Source organism: Heptranchias perlo, chromosome 25, assembly GCF_035084215.1.
Source record: "Heptranchias perlo isolate sHepPer1 chromosome 25, sHepPer1.hap1, whole genome shotgun sequence".
NCBI lineage: Eukaryota > Metazoa > Chordata > Chondrichthyes > Hexanchiformes > Hexanchidae > Heptranchias > Heptranchias perlo.
The window spans coordinates 17463209-17485992 of NC_090349.1; the positions used below are offsets into that span (position 1 = coordinate 17463209).

Sequence of the window (22784 nt, forward strand, 5' to 3'; positions counted from 1 at the left end):
ATTGCCTAAAAGGCCATTCTTCATGTGTGAATCTGAACAGTGCATTCAGGCAGAATATTCACAGGTAAGCCTGATTCTATTCTGATCCAAAGTCCACAAACATGCATGTCTTGTGGGAGCTCTGGTTAGCGATCAGGAACGTGGACAATGGACAACTTTCCCCTCCCTAATCCAAGATGCAATGGGCAAATGTAGCACCCCTACCATTGTTCTTGATGAGATCATGTAACTCAGCACAGACCAGGATTGAACCTGGGACCTTTAACCAAGTTATAGTGTCCTTTTAATGTTAAGAAGAAAAACACAACAGCTCTAAGTACACCATAACTGGTATTCCACTTGAGTACTGCAACAACGTATTGTCCAAACAGCTTTACATAATTTATTTTGAAGTTTAGATGGCTTTGTAATTATACATGATCAAAAAATAACAGTATTTAAAGATTTAAAAATTTCAGGACAGAAAATACTTTTGACAGAGGATACTAATTTATAACTGTAGACTTAAAAAGGTATGTATTTTTTTAATCTGTGCACATTTCATGGATGACTGAACAAATATTAAAAACATTATATGGCTATAGAATAGAAACAGAATTTCCTGCCCAAATTGAACATTTATGGAATGGCTGATGGAGTTACAGACTTTAGAGTTAGTGCAGTACATTAATATAAAATATCTAGAATTGGGGAGAGAGGGTGGATAGGGTACTGAAAATATAATGTGACTGTTCTGGGTACAGTTGTTCCAGCAATTAATTTTTAAAAACAAAAGCACATAATGGCTAATCCTGCAGGTCATGGAATAATCAACTTGGGAGATTTTTCTGAAGGAAAAAGGGCTAGCTTTCAACCTAAACAACTAGACTCCACGCCCATGAACTAAACCAGGGTCTAACTTCACTCTGACAAATCCTTTAAGATATGAGCCAGGATTCTTCTATTGCTGATAATGATGTGACACTGACCCAATACTTCCCTGCTCCTCCAATATGTGGTACGACAGGCTTTGCTGATGAAAACCACCTGCATAATTTTCTGCTGCTTTGGTCTGGCAGCAGTTGCTGAATGGCATGTGCTTACTGTGGGTAGTGGGCACCCTGCCTGGTTGCCGAGAACACTATTGTACTTGTTGGCTACGTAGCCCTTTGCTAATGTATCTTTTTCCCCAATGTCCCATGTGTACACATGCCTTTCATTTTACTACCCAGTTTTTATGCTGTCCATTGTCTTTGAAACATGGCAACAAAAATGAATTTTTAAAAAACACAAGCACTTCAGCTTTACTAATTAACAGCTTGGGTGAATTAAATGTTGTTAACAACAATATCTTTGCTTAGTCAGTGACAAATACATGCAACTGTAAACAGAATTGTACCTCAAAAAATACTGAAGTATGAGAGACTAGATGTTGGAGTGGAATAGATATTGGCTGCTCACCTCTGGGCACTTGGTTGAAATTCAACCCAGATTGATGCAATGAAAGTAAGGCACCAGGAAATAAGCTTGTGTATTTCATTGCAAGTCCTAGTGTGCACAGGCCCACAACAACAACAACTTGCATTTATATAGCACCTTTAACACAGTAAAATGTCCCATAGTAAAATGTCCCACAGTATAAACAGCCCCTAAATGCCATTAAATTGGCAGTCTCACTCAAAGGCTACAGGATGGAAATGGAAAAGGATACAGTAGGGGAGGTATGTTCTTCTGACTGAGGCACATTTGTACTCTGCATTTAACTGCACTCTGCATTTAACTGCACTATACTTCACAAAGTGCTTAAAGCTTGCAATGGGTGCTGAAGTTAGAAAATGTTCCATTGTGATATTACAAATTTAGCAAGAAATATACCATTGAATAATATGAAATTCTGCACCCACTGTATATTACATCTGCATAATAAAAATTATTCCCTCAACAAGAGAAAAAAACTTTAAAATTTGAATTTAAATCAAGTTTGAGATAAAATTAGTAAACATTTTGAAATGCATGGATTAATCCATCTCACAAAAAGCCTTAGATAAATTCAGGCATACGGTCTAAGAGCAAATGTAGCAGAATTGATCGAAATTTGCTTGGTGGTCAGGAAATAATGAGTTCTGTAAATGGGTGTTGCTGAGACTGAAGAAGTGTTGGAAGTGGTGCATCCTATAGGTGAGTGCTGTGTCCACTTTTGTTCTTGGTATGTATAAATGATTTGAACTTCAGTTTAGGAAACAGAGGGGATCATTTTTACTGAACTCGCCCAGTGGGAAACTGATGGGATCAGACCAGCCACCCATTTTACACCCCACCCAATTTTGCTTCCCATTTATTTGAATGGAAAGTAATGGCAGCCGATCCAATCCTGTCAGCTTCTCGCTGGCCGGGTTAGGTTACATTTACCCCCAAGATCTCAAAATTTTCTGACGGCAAAAAATAGGAGGATTGTAAAAGATTTCAGGAAGACAGATATGTTAGCAGAATGGGCAGAAGTGTCTTAATCTGAATCAGTATGAGGCAATATATTTGAGGATAAAATGAGGAATAGGACTATACATTTAATGGAAAGACATTGAAGGGTGTGGATGAACCCCTAGGGGTTCAAATACATAATGCTCTATAAGTGTGGGTGCAAGTAAAGCCACAAAAAAGCCAATAGAATTTTATTAATAAGGGCATAGAGTACAAGAGTAAAGAAGTAATTATTAATTCTTACAAAATATTGGTTAAGTCACAGAGTACTATTTTGGGCATCCCAGTATATAAAGGACATTAAAACCATAGAGCGCATTCTGCGTTGATTGACCTGGATGATGCCAGGGATGGGAAACTATAGTTATGAGGGGAGACTATTTCCATTGAAGAGAAGGCTCAGCAGAGATTTATTAGAGGTTTTGAAAATTATGAAAGGTTTTGATAGAATGACCGAAAGACTATTTCCTCTGGTTGGGGCGTCATTGACAATGTGTCATCAATTTAAAATCATCACAGAGAGAGAAATTAGGAGAAATTTCTTTACAAAGGGCATTGTTGGAGCATAGAATGCCTTGCTACAGGGAGGGGTTGAGCAATAAATATTTGAAGCAGAAAAAGATACAAGGCTGTGATGAAAAAGTGGTGCAGTGGGATTAGTTTTGGATTGCTCCAGTAAAGAGCCAGCACTGATGTAATGCACCAAATGGTCTCCTTCTGTGCTGTAAACTTGCATGGTTCTCAGCAAAAAGTTTCAGTTTTGGAGTAATTGCTGGCATAACCAGTCATTAAGTTCCTGTAGGTCCCAAACATTGAAAGTGATGAGACGCACAATATTAGGAGACGATTCTCAACACGGGCAGCTGTTTGCTACATTGGGACTGGTTGTCCAAGAAGGGAACTCAGCTGACGTGGCGCAATATGTAGAAGCAGCAGGGGAACTGTCAACTTATAAACAGGAAACAAACCAAATTTTTAAAAATGGCAGGTGACAAAATGGTAAAGCAGTGCAAGGTCAGCAGTAAAAAGATTTTTTTTTTCATAAAGCGATGATTTGAAGAATCGATGCAGCAACAATTTAGGATGGTGTTATATCATGTGTGAGGTGCAACATGCAGCTGGGGGACCTGAGCTACATTGCCACCTGTGTGGTGCACTCTGCTTAGTGAAAAAGGAGCTCAGTGCTGGTTGAAAGTTTAATCAAATGCAACAATAATTGTATTGACTAAGTATAACAAGGACATTGTTTCTAAAATAATAACTTTCTTCAGACATTTAATATCAGGAAATGTTGCCAGTCTGGATATTTCAACTCAATAATTGTTTTCTTCCTTTTGTTAAGGGGCAGCATCATTACATGAAAGCAATACTAAGCATCAGGTTTGATGCAACGGCTTGTTATCACTGCAGCAGAAAAAAATTCCAATACAATTTTCAGATTTGTTAAACCTTACTAAAAATTAAGATAAATTGTAGAATCATAAGTGATTGGTGAAGCAAAGACATCATTGCTGTCTTCATGTCCCCCACTCCATATAAACATGGTGCAGTATCTTGTGGGACCGAGCATCATGAGAACACTATCTCTTTATCGTTTATGGGGTCAGGTGGCTATTTTGCCAATGTTGAATAGGAAGATTAAAACCAAGAATAATGTTAACATCGACACTTTCCTAACAGTAATTTACAGACTGTTTTAGAACAAGAAATTAGATTATTGGGTGAACAATTTGATAACATTTTTCCAATGGGAGTGAGATTGACCTCGGAGAAAAAAAATATAAAACGGAGTTTGTGAAGAAAACAAACACGCATACCATTTCCTTCTTGGAATGGCTATTCATTATATTATCACGTTTTAAAATGTCTAATTTCTGCTCTAGCTTTAAATCTATCTTGAAGATGCTCCTGCTGGTGTGAATCTTTATTATCTTAGCAATAATGTGGCACATGAGGTCAACCAACATGGCAAAGGGTAAGGAAGGTCATAACAGGGGACATACTGTTTACTATCTCATCAGTCTACGATATCTAGTGAACTCAACCTGACAAACTTAAATGACCTATTAACTACTCGGGCAAGACCATACGTTCAACGTGCAAAAGGATTAAGAAAATTGAAAAACCTAGACAAGTATACTGTATGCAGCTTTCATCAATTTATTTTTTTCATACTCAACAGATTTATTTCAATTCCCTTTGTTTATTCACAACCATTGTAGCCTCATCCAGACCATAATGGATGATCAGAACCCAGTGAAGGGCAATGGTAAAACCCCTTGAATATTGTAAATTCAAAACCCTTTGGGACATTTGGACATTACATTTGAAGGACAGGGTTAACTTGCCCCTTTGGATATTACAATTGTACATTTGGACAGTATAAATTTAAAACTGCAAAGATAGCAAAGTGCAGTAAGTTTAAAACTGCAAAAGTGTAGAAACTTCAACAAGCTTCAGTTTTCAACAACTGGTAAGAACGAAAGCAGCAATATGCAGAACCGTTGAGAAGCTTCTAGAAGCTCGAACAGGCTCAAAACAACTTTGGTTCTCAAAATAGTTAACTTGAAAAACAGCACTGAGATAACATCCTTGGGAAAGATAACTGCACCTGGATTCACATGGATAAGAGAATACAGCAAGTGTCACACGGTGACGAGGCTATACCTGGATTCAAAAATCATATAAAGATAGGATACCGAGGCAGCTTCTTTACAGCAGTCTCAGGAGCTTTAAGAAGCTTAACCTAAAGGAAGGATGTCCAAAAAGAACAACCTCAAGAGCTGATTACTTTTCTGCCTGGATGCTGAAATCCTTGGTTGTTAAGGTTGTATGTATTGCTTGATTTGCCTGCTGCTTGTGTGAATTGTTCAAATCATTAAATAATCATGTTGCGACCACTTAAGTGCGTAAAGTAGAGCAGGGTTGTATGTATTGCTTGATTTATTTCATGCTTGTGTGAACGTTTTAAATAATCGCTTTGATTAACAAACCTACCGCATACGTGTGACTTTCTTTGACTGACTATTGACGAGGTTCATGAATCACCAGAATATCTGTATCCCTATGCCAGTAAAAGCCAACCCATGATTTTCAGCAAAATACCCTCTGCTAATTATTAAAGACCATTACAAATATTTCACCCCTGCTCAAAAAAGGGGAGAAGGATAAGTCTGGTAACTACAGACCAATCAGTCTAACGTCAGTGGTGGGAAAACTACTAGAGAATATTGTCAAGCGCAAAATTAATTCTCACTTGGAGAAGCATGCGTTAATAAGGGACAGCTAGCATGGATTTGTTAAAGGCAAATCACGTCTGACTAACCCGATTGAGTTCTTTGATGAAGTAACAGAGAGGATTGAAGGTAGTGCAGTAGATATTGTATATATGGACTTTCAAAAGGGATCTGATAAAGTACCACATACCAGACTTTTTCGGAAAATAGAAGCACGTAGTATTAAAGGGACGGTGGTAACTTGGGTAAATGGCTACGGGATAGGAGGCAGAGAATAGTGATGAACAGATGTTTTTCTGGCTGGAGAGAAGTATGCAGTGGGGTCCCCCAGGGGTCGGGATTTGGATCATTGCCTTTCTGGTTATACATAAATGACCTGGACTTGGGTATAGGGAGTATAATTTAAAAGTTTGCAGATGGTCCAAAACTTGGCAATGTAGTAAATAGTGAGCAGGGTAGAGCAGACTTCAGGAGGACACAGACAGACTGGTGAAATGGGCAGACACATGGCAAATGCAATTTACTGCAGATAAGTGTGAAGTGATGCACTTTGGGAGGAACAACACGAAGAGACGGTACAATCAAAATAGTACCATTTTGAGGGGGGTGCAAGAGCAGAGGGGCCTGAGGGTGCATATTCATGATTCTTTGAAGGTGGCAGGGCAAGTTGATAACGCGGTTAAGAAAGCCTATGGGATACTCGGCTTTGTAAATAGGAGCATTGAATGCAAAAACAGGAAGTCATGCTAAACCTTTACAAATCACTGATTAGGCCTCAGCTGGAGTATTGTGTACAATTCTGGGCACCACACTTTAGGAAGAATGTCAAGGCCTTGGACAGTGTACAGAGGAGGTTTACCAGGATGATATCAGGGATGAGGGACTGCAGTTATGTGGAGAGATTGGAGAAGCTGGGATTGTTTCCTTTCGGGCAGAGAAGGTTAAGGGGAGGCCCAATAGAAGTATTCAAAATTATGAGGGGTTTTGATAGAGCAAGTAGAGAGAGAAACGGTCTCCTCTGGCAAGAGGTCATAGATTTAAAATAATTTGCAAGTGAACTAGGGGGGAAATGAGGAGAACTTTTTCACAGAGGGTTGTTAAGATCTGGAACGCACTACCTGAAAGGGTGGTGGAATCAGATTCAATAGGAACTTTCAAAAGGCACTTGATGAGGACTAATTTGCAGGGCTATAGGGAAAAAGCTGGGGTGTGGGACTAAATTAGACAGCTCTAAGAGCCGGCTAAGGCACAACAGGCCAAATGGCCCCTTCTGTGCTATAAGAATCTATGACCAGCAAACTCGCTTTGCTTTCCACATTTTCTCCCCTGTTGTGAAACTGCAGGCCAACAGTTTGCTTCCAGGTCTCAACCCATCCTGTTCTGCATTTGATTTCAGATCATTTATGTACAACACCAGCCCATGGACGGCTGTCCTGTATGCCATTCAGCCTATATTAATTCATCAATTCTGAGAAATCCTAAAATCCCTCCACTTCAACATCCAATTGGTTCTTAAAAGATTGCAGGATTTTTACTTCACTTTTCTTCCTCTAAGTCTATTCCATACGATGACACTCTTTGTGCGCAGAAATATTTCTTGAGATCAGCATTCTTGCTCCCTCCGTACAAGTGTCTGCTTTTCAACCTGCACATTCCAAGCTTCAAGAATACAAACTAAAAGCTTGGATCCACAAACATAAATCCATCCCTTATGTTACTTTACTTTAAAGAAAAACATTTGCTCTATTTAAAAGACAACATGGGTATCAAAAGAGATTACCTTAAAATGGCCTACAGATAGTGAGTTCTTAGGAATCAAATTATTGTAAAAATATAACTAATCAAACATTTCAAAAGTACACAATATAAAATCTATTGTGTAAGTTTTTTTAAAAAAAGATTGTGTGACCCAGCTTGCGTGATGAAATTAATCAATTACTGGATTATCCCAAGTTGCAGACAGAGTAAGAACTTTACAGTGGACAACTGTGGTTGATATTTATGAAGTGCTTTATAAATGGGTTTAAATGACAGAAAGTCGAAGACGAAGCGAAAGAAAACCAGGACTGTACAACATTGATTGAGAATGAGGTAACCAGTCAACAGCCTCAAATGGCAAGGATCAAGGGTTGACCGAGTATACAATCACTTCTACCACTTGGTAAATTTTTAATGATATACACAAGATGATCTGAACATGGGCTGGATTAAATTGGCTTATGTCAGACTGTAAACATGAGGTTCTATTATCATGAGAAAAAGTCACAGGACTGTATTGCCACACAGTTCATATTTCATCAAATCAATAAATGAAATTCTGCTCTGTTCTTCTTCGTTGCACTCAGTAAATTAGCAGGGGGAAAAAAGAGGGAAAGTCTCAAAGGACTGGAAAGACCTATGAGTTGCACTACTGAAATTGTCTAATTTGAGGCAAATTAAATAAGAGATGGATGCAATTGAATCAAATTGTTGACAGATTCTTATGGAATTACCATAAAACTAGATTTAGTACCATTAATGTGGCAGCTTTTAAAAGCATTTACAATGCGTGCTTGTAATAAAATTGCCAGGTAAGTAAAACCACACAGGTTATGACAGGTACAGCACACCCAGTAGAACGAAGACAATTGTTTACCAAAAATTTCCAATCAAAGAATCCTCAAACTCTAATCACTTTTCAAAAACATATTCCATGTTATAGATAGCAGTCAAATGGAGTCAAATAGCATGAATGAGATTTGTTTTACTTAAGAGAATTTTCCACCTAATTTTCATCTGTCCTCTCTCATGAAGGTGCTGGTTCTGAACACAGACAGCCTTTCAGTACCTTACTCAAATAGTCAGTCTTTATGTGTGAGCAAAGATAATGAATGCCAGCAGGAGACTTGACTATGGAGGGCATCACATATACATCCGATATGTTATCAACTGACGTCTATAAATGTACATTATACCAGCAGGGGTCACTGGATAGCGATCAGGAGAGGGAACCCTGGTTGAATTTTCCTCTCTAGATAGAAGCACTAAAAGCAAATGAAGCAGCTCAATTGCCACTCAGTTGAACAGGCCAGGGATCGAAGCTGGGAACTACTAGTCTTGGTAGCTTACTGAACATCAGACAGTGCCTTTATCCATGAGGCTACTGGGGAGCTAAAGACGACGGGCCAGTTTTCCCACCCCTACATATGTTGACACTTGGATGTGCTGTGCCCCATCCAAGCCGAGCTGTGCTGAATTCGTGTGCTCCCTCACACAGTCTTACTTTGGGGAACTAGGGCAGGAAAGAGGAGCTGGTCTGCCCACTGCCCTCAAGGCTTTTAGCGGCTATTGGAGAACAGCAGCCTTTTTAAAAAAAGGCCCCAACCTTTGATTTTCTTCCAGGCCTCCTCAGACTACTTAATCTGAGCAGGGTTCCAGTGCAGGCTCCTACTATCAGCTTCGTGGGGCGCTGCTGCATCTGGGTGCCCCATTGAAATAACTTCAGGCAATAGAACGCAGATGCATTAAACAAATATTTTGTATCTGTTTTCACAAAAGACACAAAAAGCATACCAAAAATAGTGGAGAACCAAGGGGTAAATGAGAGTGAGGAACTTAAAAAAAGTACGCGACCAACTATTGGGACTAAAAGCAGACGACAAATCCCCTGGACCTGATGGCCTACATCCTAGGGTGCTAAAAGAGGTGGCTGCAGAGATAGTGGATGCATTGGTTATGAACTTCCAAAATTATCAAGATTCTGGAATGGTCCCAGTGGACTGGAAGGTAGCAAATGTTACCCCTCTATTCAAGAAGGGAGGGAGAGAAAACCAGAAATTGCACACCAGTCAGCCAGATATTGGTCGTCAGGAAAATACTGGAATCCATTATTAAGGAAGAGATAACAGGGCACTTAGAAAATCATAATATGATTAGGCAGAGTCAATGTGGTTTTATGAAAGGGAAATAGTGTTTGACAAATTTATTAGAGTTTTTTGAGGATGTAACCAGCAGGGTAGGTAAAGGGGAACCAGTATTTGGATTTTCAAAAGGCATTTGATAAGGTGCCACATAAAAGGTTATTACACAAGGTAAGGGCTCATGGGGCTGGGGGTAATATATTAGCATGGATAGAGGATTGGATAAAAGACAGAAAACAGAGTAGGGATAAACGGGTCACTCTCATGTTGAGGCTGCAACTAGTGGGGTGCCGCAAGGATTGGTGCTTGGGCCTCAGCTATTTACAATCTATATTAATGACTTAGATGAAGGGACCGAGTGTAATGTATCCAAGTTTGCTGACGATACAAAGCTAGATGGGAAAGCAAGCTGTGATAAGGACACAAAGAGTCTGCAAAGGGATATAGACAGGCTAAGTGAGTGGGCAGGAAGGTGGCAGATGGAGTATAATGTGGGGAAATGTGAGGTTATTCACTTTGGTAGGAAGAATAGAAAAACAGAATATTTTTTTAAATGGTGAGAAACTATTGAATGTTGGTGTTCAGAGAGACTTGGATGTTCTTGTAAAAGAAACACAAAAAATTAGTATGCAGGTACAGCAGGCAATTAGGAAAGCAAATGGCATGTTGGCCTTTATTGCAAGAGGGTTGGAGTACAAGGGTAGGGAAGTCTTACTACAGTTATACAGGGCTTTAGTGAGACCTCACCTCGAGTACTGTGTACAGTTTTGGTCTCCTTATCGAAGGAAGGATATACTTGCCTTAGAGGCGGTACAACAAAGGTTCACTTGGTTAATTCCTGGGATGAGAGGGTTGTCCTATGAAAAGAGGTTGAGTAGAATGGGCCTATACTGTCTGGAGTTTAGAAGAATGAGAGGTGATCTCATTGAAACATATAAGATTATGAGGGGGCTTGACAGGGTAGATGCTGAGAGATTGTTTCCCCTGGCTGGAGATGCTAGAACTAAGGGGCATAGTCGCAGGATAAGGGGCTGGGCATTCAACTCTGAGATGAGGAGGAATTCCTTCACGCAGAGGGTTGTGAATCTTTGGAATTCTCTACCCCAATAGGGCTAGAGGGCTGTGGATGCTGAGCCACTGAATATATTCAAGGCTGAGATGGAGATTTTTGGGGTCTAGGGGAATCAAGGGATATGGGGATCGGGCGGGAAAGTGAAGCTGAGGTCAAAGATCAGCCATGGAATGGTGGAGCAGGCTCAAAGGGCCATACCACATACTCCTGCTCCTATTTCTTATGTTCTTATCTAGAACCGTAAGGCTGGGAACGCATCCACTTCACCCGCCTCGTTATACTAACAACGCTGGACCTACACCCATTGTAGATGCAGGTCCAGTGCTGCTACTCCCACCAGCGAAGCCCTGGAAATCCTAAGGAAATGCCAAGGATTGGAAACCCATGATAACAGATCTCAGCCTTCTTCATCCTGATCTTTGCACCCAATGAATATGCATTCCCCGTGGGCAAAGGTCAGGAAAATCAGCCCCACTGTGTTCATCATTTAAAAAAAAAACTAGTTCCATATAGGTTCCCTTAATTATATTTTACAGGACTCAGCTTTCAAAATTCACGCATCTGTTGATCTGGAGCTGTTGTACACAGAAGCTCCAAGTCTAGATGGAATGTTAGTAAGAAATGTTAGCAATCAACATGTTAAAGTCTGAATGGCATTTCTTATATTATACAACTTCAATTTCATCAAAAATTTAAACTTTACAAATAGCTCAGTCAATGATGATGGTGTCTTCCTCTATGGGTTTTGACTCCCACGGTTTATAGAGATTTGAATCTAGCAGACCAATGTGATCCACTTCATTCAATCAAACTAGCCCACTAAGTTTGGCATTATCACCTCAGATGAATGATTAAAATCTACTACTCCAAACCTCAGTTGAGTCTTATTGATGTTTTGTTGGCTCACCAAGGCTGGGAGATGTCTGTGCTGGGAATAGATCAATATCCAGTTACATCTTCATTGTCAGCATCACAAACTCTCAATTCAGGTAATTGTAGGTTAAAGCTCTCTCTATTTCACTCCACAACATGCCTTAACTAATGTCAGAAAAGCATCTCCTTGTTATAATAGCAGAATAGCATAATTCTTTCCCATATCTCATAATCCTTATGACCCGAGAGAGCCTGCCAATTATACCAAATTCTGGATAGGTCTATGCTATGGACCACGCTGTGTTGCAACTGGACTGATGCTATCAACCTCTTGTGGCAAAAAGTCCTTTCAACTGTCAGAGAGAGGTGACTATCCGGTTTTCAATCTGTTCTGGATTCAAAATCCAGGGTTTAAGACATGAAAAGACAGTGTGCTAACCCACTGCAAGTTCCACTGATGGCTCAGCAAATTTATCTAGTGAGTAACTGAAGCATACTGACCAGGAAAGTCCAGTTTTGAACCCTGGTCTCTGAAATTAGTTGATCAAAGCTGGGGCATCGGAAGGGGTGGTACAATTATGAAGGGGGATAAATAATCATCCAAAGTTTCTGCTCCTGATTGCATCCAGCAACCCCTGGTGAAAATGCACAAGCGTGGAGGCTGGATAAGGACAAGATCTGGCTTGGCTGTCATGCCCTCCCGCTCCAAACAGTCAAACAGCTGGTCATTGCTCACATAAGAATAATGGCATTTTAAACAAGATACTGGAAGGTGCTCAGTTTTGTGGGTTTGAACCCCAGTAAGGATTCATCACCTTAAAAAGACAAGAGAAAAATGGCAAGAGAAAAAAAGTGCACCTCTACCCATTCCCATCTCGTCTAGTGTGTATGCACGCCTCCAATTTCCTAAATCAATCAGCAACACCTGTCTCATAGAAGTAGAAGTAGAAGTACTCTGCTCCATTCAGCTGGCAGAACACATTTCTTGAAATCATTGTACTCATTAAGGTGAGGGATGTTTGTGCTGCGGAATGGAATTTTTCCCATTTTAGGGAACCATGGAAGCAACAAGCACTCACAGGCAAGGAAAAGAAGAAACAGATGCAGAGTAAAGCTCCCCCTAAGTGCCTTGCCCTAACTTCAGATAAACATCCCTACTACATCAGGGTGACTTTTTTCCCCCCATTTCCGACACCGGCTCTCCTACGGCCTACTAAGAACCGGATGGAGATTGTCTAATTTATTTCACATAGGACCCTTACAGCAAGCAGGCAATGGAGACTTTCATACCATCAGTCTGGGCTGGATTTGAACCAAGGCGTCAGATGTGAAAGGCTCTTGCCTATCTCCTGTACCATCCAGTTCCAGCTGACAGAACTTGTACAGTGTCGTAGCGATGATGGGGCTTAAGAGAAATTAACAGAAAAATAATGGACTACACAAAGTGCTTGTCATTAAATTCAGTTTAAATGAAGCACAATGGTTTAATGGATTTGTGAAAAGATTTGTTTTACAAGAGAACAATGAAATTCATATAGTCGTTGAAAATGTATGGGCTTTTTTCATTTTCCTCATAATTACAGTTATTTAAGACTGCACTAATTTTCTCGCAGGGGCCTGACTCTTCAAAATTCCATTGGTGATTTTTTGGGCTGTGCAATATCCATATATATGTTGCATGTACACAGTATATTCTATTTCTATGAAACCACTGTTGGGTTTTGCAAAGGCCCACAACAGTATGTGACAGCTGTGTCATTTAAATTAGGTGGAACCATCAACAAAATGATAGTTTGGGCTCTGCATGCCCTGCTCACACACCCCTTAATTTTTCATTAAGCTCATTATTGCCCAGGTCATGAAGATCAATTTTCAGCTCAATGAACTATGTGCAGGATAGTTTAATAGATGCTAAATCTGAAGAACAAGCATTGAAAATAGCATGCATTTAAGCACCTTTAAAAGCACTCGATCTCTCACACAATACTCATACATACATGGCGGTCTCTTGATCTGGCACACATGGCATTCTCTTGCACTTGCTCAAAATCACCACTCTCGAGTTCTCACTTACACATACATGGCACTCTTGCTCTCACATATACTGCACATGCATAGCATTCTCAAACATGCACAGCACTTTCACACAATACACTCGCAGTTCTCTCACTGGGTGTGCTCATTCACTCACCTCTCTGAGATCTTAAGTATCATGGGTGTGGCAAATAATTTAAGTTGCAGAGTAAAAGGGAGAGGAGTGGGGCTTTGGCCCAAGATGCCAGCTTTGGACATAGTGAAATATTGTTTGGGAAATTCCCAGCTCTCCCAGCCAGTGATTGTGCCTGTTGCCATTTAGGAATAATGCCTATTTGTGGCTCTACAAAAATAAGGAGTTGAAGTACTGTTAACTTTCCTTCACAATGTAGTAGGATATCTTGCCCAACAGCTGAGAACAAACAAAACTCATCATTCATACTAATAACTAAGCCTGTGAAATCAGTCTAGCAGCCAGCTCTCTTACGTTTAGTTTATTGAGTCTTATAACAACTTTGAAACCATCTCTCCAAGTGGCTATGGAACATCTAAAATAAACAGGCACTGCAATTCTCAAACCAGTCACTGCTTAAGGACCAATAAAACAAATACACCACAACAATTTAAGATTAGTTTAAAAATACTAAACATAAATCAAAACAATATCAAAACTAACATTTTTGGGAGGTGATTGGTACAATCAGAAAGTTAGCAACAATTGGTATTTTGCAAGCTATGAATCTTCTGATTTGATGAAAATGTAATTTGTTGAAAGCCCACACAAATAGTACATATTCTCAGATGTTCTTTTATAGCCCACATGTACAGCTTTAATTAGCAAGTCCATTTATGTATTATCATTGGCTTATTAGGAACATAGTGCATTGTGCTAAATTCCAGGCACCACACTTTAGGAAGGATGTCAAGGCCTTAGAGAGAGCGAAGAGATTTACTGGACTGGTGCCAGGGGTGAGGGACTTCAGTTATGTGGAGAGAGTGGAGAAGCTGGGGTTGTTCTCCTTAGAACAGAGACGGTTAAGGGGAGATTTGATAGAGGTGGTCAAAATCGTGAACAATTTTGATAGAGTAAATGAGGAGAAACTGTTGCCAGTGGCAGAAGGGTCAGTAACCAGAGGACACAGATTTAAGGTGGTTGGCAAAAGAGCCCGAGCTGACATGAGGAAGCATTTCTTTACGCTGCGAGTTGTAAAGATCTGGAATGCACTGCCTGAAAGGGTGGTAGAAGCAGATTCAATAGGAACTTTCAAAAGAGATTGGATAAATACTTGAAGGGAAAAAATTTACAAGGCTATGGGGAAAGAGCAGTGGAATGGGACTAATTGGATAACTTTTTCCAAAGAGCCAGCACAAGCACAATGGGCCAAATGGCCTCCTCCTGCGCTGTACCTACTAGATGATAGGAACAAGAGTAGGCCATTCAGCCCCTCAAGCCTGTTCCGCCATTCAATTAGATCATGGCTGATCTGTATCTTAATTCCATCTACCCAACTTGATTCCGTAAATCTTAATACTCTGGCCTAACAAAAACCTATCAATCTCAGTTTTGAAATATTCAATTGACCCAGCATCAGCAGCTTTTTTGGGGGGGGGGGGGGAAAACAGAGTTCCAGATTTCCACTACCCTTTGTGTGAAGAAGTGCTTCCTGACATTGCCCGTGAACTGCCTAGCTCTAATTTTAAGGTTATGCCCCCTTGCTCTGAGCTCTGAACTGAATCAGAGGAAATGGTTTCTCTATCTACCCTATCAAATCCTATAATCATCTTAAACACCTCAATTAGAGCATCCCTTAATCTTCCATACTCAAGGGAATACAAGCCAAGTTAGTCTCGGCAACCTGTTCTCATATTTTAACCCTTTTAGCCCCAGTATCATTCTGGTGAATCCCTCCAATGCCAATATATCCTTCCTGAGGTGCGGTGCCCAGAACTGAACACAGTACTCTAGATTTGGTCTAACCAGAGCTTTATATAACTGTAACAATGCATCTGTTACTGCCACCAATTAAAGCAACTACTTATTAGCAACTTCACATTTCATACATAGAACCTGACCTAGACAAATGGTATTTTATGTTGCACAATTATTTCCTTCCTGTTTAAGAGCAACATCAATACATTGCTGTCCCCCTTTTTACTTTTGAAGTTGGGTATGGGCCTCGATGGGCTCCACTGTGGAATGCAGAGACCCATTTACTGTATCAGTGGAAACATACTAGACCGACAACCAGTTTACTTCACTGAAACTGGCTTCCTTAAACCAGTAGCACTTTTTTAGATCAACATCTTCAGTTCCCTGAGCATGGGCATTTATATTTTAGATCGCAGGTAAAAAAGAGACTTGAGCATTTTCTATCAGCAGCACTCCTATAATATAAAAGTGCCTCAAGAATTTTCACCTGCCCCATGTTTCACAGTTGTAGAAATGTCTTATAACCAAATTGTAACAAAACTCCTAAAATATTCTAACCCAATTCACAAATACAATAAAGTGATGTTTTGTTACTATATAATCAAATCACTTGTCCATAAGGACCAACACAAATCAGCAACAGACAAAGCAAAAAGGCAGTTATAAGCATTATCATTCTAGAAACAGGTGTCTGCAAAACATCGTTTGTGGCACTGGGTGCTGTCATTTCCCACTCAGCACTCAGCAAACACTTACATACATTAATAAAAGATGAAGGGTCGTACAAGCTCAGTTTTTACACTGGAAGGCAATACCTTTACCATGGTCATGAACTCTAAATAAGGCATCCACATCACTACGATGTCAGCTTTCGAAAATTTATGACTGCATAATGATGCAATTGGCGGGCAAGCACAATCACTTCACCAAAATATAAGTGAGAATCATCTAATATATTAATCAGTCTCACACTGGGTGCTCAGTTTTGTAACACATCTGGGTTCACAAAGGCATTCAGACATCATTAAAACTTTGAGGTAAGAATCCATTTTCTTGGGCCTTTTGAGGCCTGTATTCAAAACTGCAGAAAATACTTTGTCTTCTTTGCTAAAATCATGTAATTTTGTCTACTGAATGTTTTGAAATTAAATTTAGTTTCTTATTAATCTCCTTACTGATAGATGCACAGCATTCAAGAACAAAACAATCAGCCCAAGCTCACTGAAGGGATTGGTTGGCTGAATTTAAACTAAATTACTATAATTACCACTTTTTAATAATCAGTTAGAAAGAATTGGCGACTCGAATATATTTGTTTAAATGTTGTTTCTCTGTCACTAGTTAAAATATTTTATTTAATATCCTGGAGAAATATGCATTATTGTTGCTTTAAACTCTGGGTTTTTCCTTCAGCTACTGCAGTTTTCATGCAGAAACAACTTTTGATATGGTTCAGTCAAAAAGTCTTAAATAACCAGTAACAGTATGAGTCATCAATTGTGTCAGGCAATATGACTTTAACCTTGAGGTAATATTTTGTTATTAAACAAACCCCTAACTTAATTACAAAGTCAGCTTCTTTAAAACAGAGCTGATGGGTGAAATAATTGACATCAACACAAAAAGTTGTGCATTTTTTTGTATCCTAGATCAGTTTACTCTCCACCCACCATATCACACATCTCTACTCAACTGAGAGCAGATAGCTCGTTGCTCCCAAGCTTCCGCCTATACATACTGCAATTTGCTGCCAACTGGAGCAATTTAGGGTGAAAGGTTAATGAATTTTCCCTCCCTCACTGTATGAATGTCTTTTATCTGCACTCAGCAACTTCCCCTCACCCCAGTTAAACACTAAGGGCCAATTTCTTATATTTGCCATGCAGCTAATCAGAGACAAACTCATATCCTGTACTCCATGGAACTTCACCCCCGGCCTCTTCAAAATATAAGTGCCATTGGTTTTGATTCATGTTCAGTTTCTATGAAATAAAACACAGCAATTTGATCAAATATGAGAAATTAAATATATTTGCCTAGTTTTGATTCAAAACTTTTAGCAATCTTTACAGTATGTTTTCCCCAATTCCAACCCTTCTATAATACCCCACTAAATTGACAAAACCATCCTCATTTGGGAGAGCAGGTTGGTCTTCCCTTAAGGCATATCTAGAGATGTAGTCAATATCATTCCTTGGCTAGCTGCCAGGTGGAACTGCATACTCATTGAACTCACTCGGAACACAACAACTCTTCACATCGACTTATCAATATATTCAACACATTTCCTCCTTACTCATAATGCAGGAAAGGAAAAATTTCATTGGTCCATCAATATATTGGATTTCCAACTAAGATACTAACTGTGGATCTAAAATTCCTTTTAACAAAAAAAAGGGGAGAATGGCTGCTTTTTTTTACACCCCACGAATAAAATCGCATGAAGCACAGCTTTGAAGCATGCAGTTTCAAAAAATGCAATGCTGTTAATTGAAGACAAACACTGATATTCTCATGTTATTTACTAAAAAGAGAACTTTCACTTGCATGACCAGATTGCAGAGTACATCAAAATCTATCAAACTCTGCACATCTATTTATTGTTTACATTTAGAAACTAATTTTGATTTGTTTTAACACACACTTTCCATAATAACAACCATTAAGTGCTACACTTATAATACTAGACATTAAATATAAAACTAAAGCTGGACAACACACTGCACAACTACAAAAGGAGACAATGCAACATTTTTTATGATAATTACACTATGTTTGAAAAACAAAACATTTTTCAAGTTATACAACACTTCAAAAAAAGACAATTCACAAGGAGCACACTTTGCATCAGCTTCCACTGGCAAACAGAAACCAGACTGAAAATGCAATAAAATCACATGCATTAAACTCTACATATACCTCATAAAAACCCTTGTGTATTTATTTTAAGTCTTGAAAATCTTAGAATTCAGAAGACATTTGTAACCTCATGAGGTTATCTGACTCTTCCCATCCCTCCATGATTACTCCCAGGTATACATTACTCTTTATATAGCAATTCTTAATTGTTCTGCAACATTGTTGTAAGCTCTAAATATTCAAATGCTTCAGATATTTTCTTACCCAGAAACTACCATTCCATTGCATGAATGTGCATCACATAATATTCCTCCCACATCATATTGCAACTGGCTTGCAGCTCCAATACGGTTCTGTTGGAAATAAAAGACCTTATAGAACATCGAAACAAGCATTCTGAATGAGACATATTTAAGTGTCATGTTCACAACAAATTCTTGGACACATGCTTGTTAAAAATAGTCAAAGCAGAACTGGATTTCTACCAGTAATGTACAAGTTTAGTCCTCAGAAGATCATTGTGGCCTTTTAGAGATAATATAGAAATGCAGTTTGGTTATGCTCATGAATACCAGCCAAATGAAAAAATATGGACATGGTCTTGTCTATGATGCTGATGGCAACAACTTACATTTATGAGCCTCTCTCACGAACAAGACTGCCTCAGAGCTTTACAGGGGAGGGAGAATGGATCACTGAACAGCACATGAAGAAACTTGGAGCAGGGAAAAAGATAAAAGAGCTTTAGAAATTTATTTTTAAAAAAAGGAGGTTTTTGAAGGCAGGGAGAGAGGCAGCAAGGCAAAGTGTTTTTTGAAAATAATGCCATAAGTCAGGAAAATAGTAACTGAAAGATCAGCCTCAAATAGTGGTATGGAGGGAACAAAATATATACAGTAATTCTGAGGGAAAGCCTGGTGTGGTCTTAGACATATGGCTAGAGATTTCCCAGATGAAGTGGCGTGAGGTCTTGGGAGAGATTTGAAGACAAGAACGAGGCTCTTAAAATTAATTTGCAGGTACATAGGAACATAGGAACAGGAGTAGGCCATTCAGCCCCTCAAATGCTCTGCCATTTGATAAGATCATGGCTGATCCGAGATCGAACTCCATATACCTGCCTTTGGCCCATATCCCTTAATACCTTTGGTTGCCAAAAAGCTATCTATCTCAGATTTAAATTTAGCAATTGAGCTAGTATCAATTGCTGTTTGCGGAAGAGAGTTCCAAACCTCGACCACCCTTTGTGTGGAGAAATGTTTTCTAATCTCACTCCTGAAAGGTCTGGCTCTAATTTTTAGACTGTGCCCCCTACTCCTAGAATCCCCAACCAGCAGAAATAGTTTCTCTCTATCCACCCTATCCGTTCCCCTTAATATCTTATAAACTTCGATCAGATCACCCCTTAACCTTTGAAACTCCAGAGAATACAACCCCAATTTGTGTAATCTCTCCTCGTAACTTAACCCTTGAAGTCCGGGTATCATTCTAGTAAACCTACGCTGCACTCCCTCCAAGGCCAATATGTCCTTCCGAAGGTGCGGTGCCTAGAACTGCTCACAGTACTCCAGGTGCGGTTTAACCAGGGTTTTGTATAGCTGCAGCATAACTTCTGCCCCCTTGTACTCTAGTCCTCTAGATATAAAGGCCAGCATTCCATTAGCCTTACTGATTATTTTCTGCACCTGTTCGTGACACTACAATGATCTATGTACCTGAACCCTTAAGTCCCTTTGGACATCCACTGTTTTTAACTTTTTACTGTTTAGAAAGTACCCTGTTCTATCCTTTTTTGATCCAAAGTGGATGACCTCACATTTGTCTACACTGGGCAAAACTGTGGCAAATGAAATTCATTCACCTAATCTATCAATATCCCTTTGTAATTTTATGTTTTCATTTACACGGCTTACAATGCCACCAATCTTTGTGTCATCAGCAAACTTAGATATGAGACTTTCTATGCCTTCATCTAAGTCATTAATAAATAGTGAATAATTGAGGCCTCAAGACAGATCCCTGCGGGACTCCACTAGTCACATCCTACCAATGTGAGTACCTACCCATTATCCCTACTCTCTGTCGCCTTTCGCTCAGCCAACTTCCTAACCAAGTCCGTACTTTTCCCTCGATTCCATGGGCTTCTATCTTAGCTAACAGTCTCTAATGTGGGACTTTATCAAATGCCTTCTGGAAGTCCATATAAATAACATCCATTGACATTTCCCTGTCCACTACTTTAGTCACCTCTTCAAAAAATTCAATCAGGTTTGTCAGGCACGAACTACCTTTCACAAATCCATGCTGGCTCTCTCTGATGAACTGAAAATTCGAGGTGTTCAGTCACCCTATCCTTAATTATAGACTCCAGCATTTTCCCCACAACAGATGTTAGGCTAACTGGTCTATAATTCCCTGGTTTCCCCCTCCTTTCTTAAAAAAGCAGAGTGACATGTGCAGTTTTCCAATCTAGAGGGACAGTTTGGGGAATTTGGCAGACTAAATCAATCCTAGAGATTGTGAAGCCATGGACGAGATTTTTCAGCAGTGCTGGTGGTTTAAGCAGGTAATGCTGTGGAGGTGAAAGAAGGCAGTCTTGACAATGGACTGGATTTAGTATATAAAAAGATCAGCCAGGCACAAACAGAATGACTTCAACTTCACTAATGTTGAACTGTAGAAAATTATGACTCACCGTGACTTGATGCAGGACAAGTCACCAGAGAGTAAAACAACAGTGTCTGAGTGAAAGAGAGCAAGAGTTGGGTAGCACCAGTTCACATGTAGAAGCTGATCTGCGTTTACAGATTACATTTCCAATGGGACAGCACATACGGGATGAATAGGATGTGTTTGAGTATGGTGCCCTGGACGTGATCGTTGTCAGCTTAAGAGGAGAAGCTATTTGAACAGATGTAATAACTGCAATGGGACAGGTAGGAGCAAAACCACAAGAGCACAGTGCTACAGAGGTGGACAGCGGAGGAGAGATAATGGGGGAGAATGGAATGGTCAACAATGCTGAAGGCAGTTGAAGATCAAGGAGGATGAGATCGGTCACACAGGTTGTCATTGGTAAGCACGTAGTTGGGTTTTTTTTTATATTCGTTCACGGGATGTGGGCATCGCTGGCGAGGCCAGCATTTATTGCACATCCCTAATTGCCCTCGAGAAGGTGGTGGTGAGCCGCCTTCTTGAACCGCTGCAGTCCGTGTGGTGACGGTTCTCCCACAGTGCTGTTAGGAAGGGAGTTCCAGGATTTTGACCCAGCGACGATGAAGGAACGGCGATATATTTCCAAGTCGGGATGTTGTGTGACTTGGAGGGGAACGTGCAAGTGGTGTTGTTCCCATGTGCCTGCTGCTCTTGTCCTTCTAGGTGGTAGAGGGCGCGGGTTTGGGAGGTGCTGTCGAAGAAGCCTTGGCGAGTTGCTGCAGTGCATCCTGTGGATGGTACACACTGCAGCCACAGTGCGCCGGTGGTGAAGGGAGTGAATGTTTAGTGTGGTGGATGGGGTGCCAATCAAGCGGGCTGCTTTATCTTGGATGGTGTCGAGCTTCGTGAGTGTTGTTGGAGCTGCACTCATCCAAGCAAGTGGAGAGTATTCCATCACACTCCTGACTTGTGCCTTGTAGATGGTGGAAAGGCTTTGGGGAGTCAGGAGGTGAGTCACTCGCCGCAGAATACCCAGCCTCTGACCTGCTCTCGTAGCCACAGTATTTATATGGCTGGTCCAGTTAAGTTTCTGGTCAATGGTGACCCCCAGGATGTTGATGGTAGGGGATTCGGTGATGGTAATGCCGTTGAATGTCAGGGGGAGGTGGTTAGACTCTCTCTTATTGGAGATGGTCATTGCCTGGCACTTATCTGGCGCGAATGTTACTTGCCACTTATGAGCCCAAGCCTGGATGTTGTCCAGGTCTTGCTGCATGCGGGCTCGGACTGCTTCATTATTTGAGGGGTTGCGAATGGAACTGAACACTGTGCAGTCATCAGCGAACATCCCCATTTCTGACCTTATGATGGAGGGAAGGTCATTGATGAAGCAGCTGAAGATGGTTGGGCCTAGGACACTGCCCTGAGGAACTCCTGCAGCAATGTCCTGGGGCTGAGATGATTGGCCTCCAACAACCACTACCATCTTCCTTTGTGCCAGGTATGACTCCAGCCACTGGAGAGTTTTCCCCCTGATTCCCATTGACTTCAATTTTACTCGGGCTCCTTGGTGCCACACTCGGTCAAATGCTGCCTTGATGTCAAGGGCAGTCACTCTCACCTCACCTCTGGAATTCAGCTCTTTTGTCCATGTTTGGACCAAGGCTGTGATGAGGTCTGGAGCCGAGTGGTCCTGGCGGAACCCAAACTGAGCATCGGTGCAATGATGCATTCAAAAAGGACCATGAAGAGACTGAGTGGGTCACGGT

At 40.4% G+C, this 22784-nt stretch overlaps 1 protein-coding gene across 2 annotated transcripts in view; it reads right to left on the minus strand.

Moving 5' to 3' along the window:
- fbxw8 (F-box and WD repeat domain containing 8) overlaps positions 1 to 22784 on the minus strand; it is a 140691-nt gene that overhangs the window by 97747 nt on the left and 20160 nt on the right. For both annotated transcript variants that reach the window (XM_068005699.1, XM_068005698.1), the window contains exon 4: positions 18625 to 18713. In XM_068005699.1, the coding sequence (XP_067861800.1) occupies positions 18625 to 18713 (89 nt within the window). The remainder of the gene's footprint in view (positions 1 to 18624; positions 18714 to 22784) is intronic.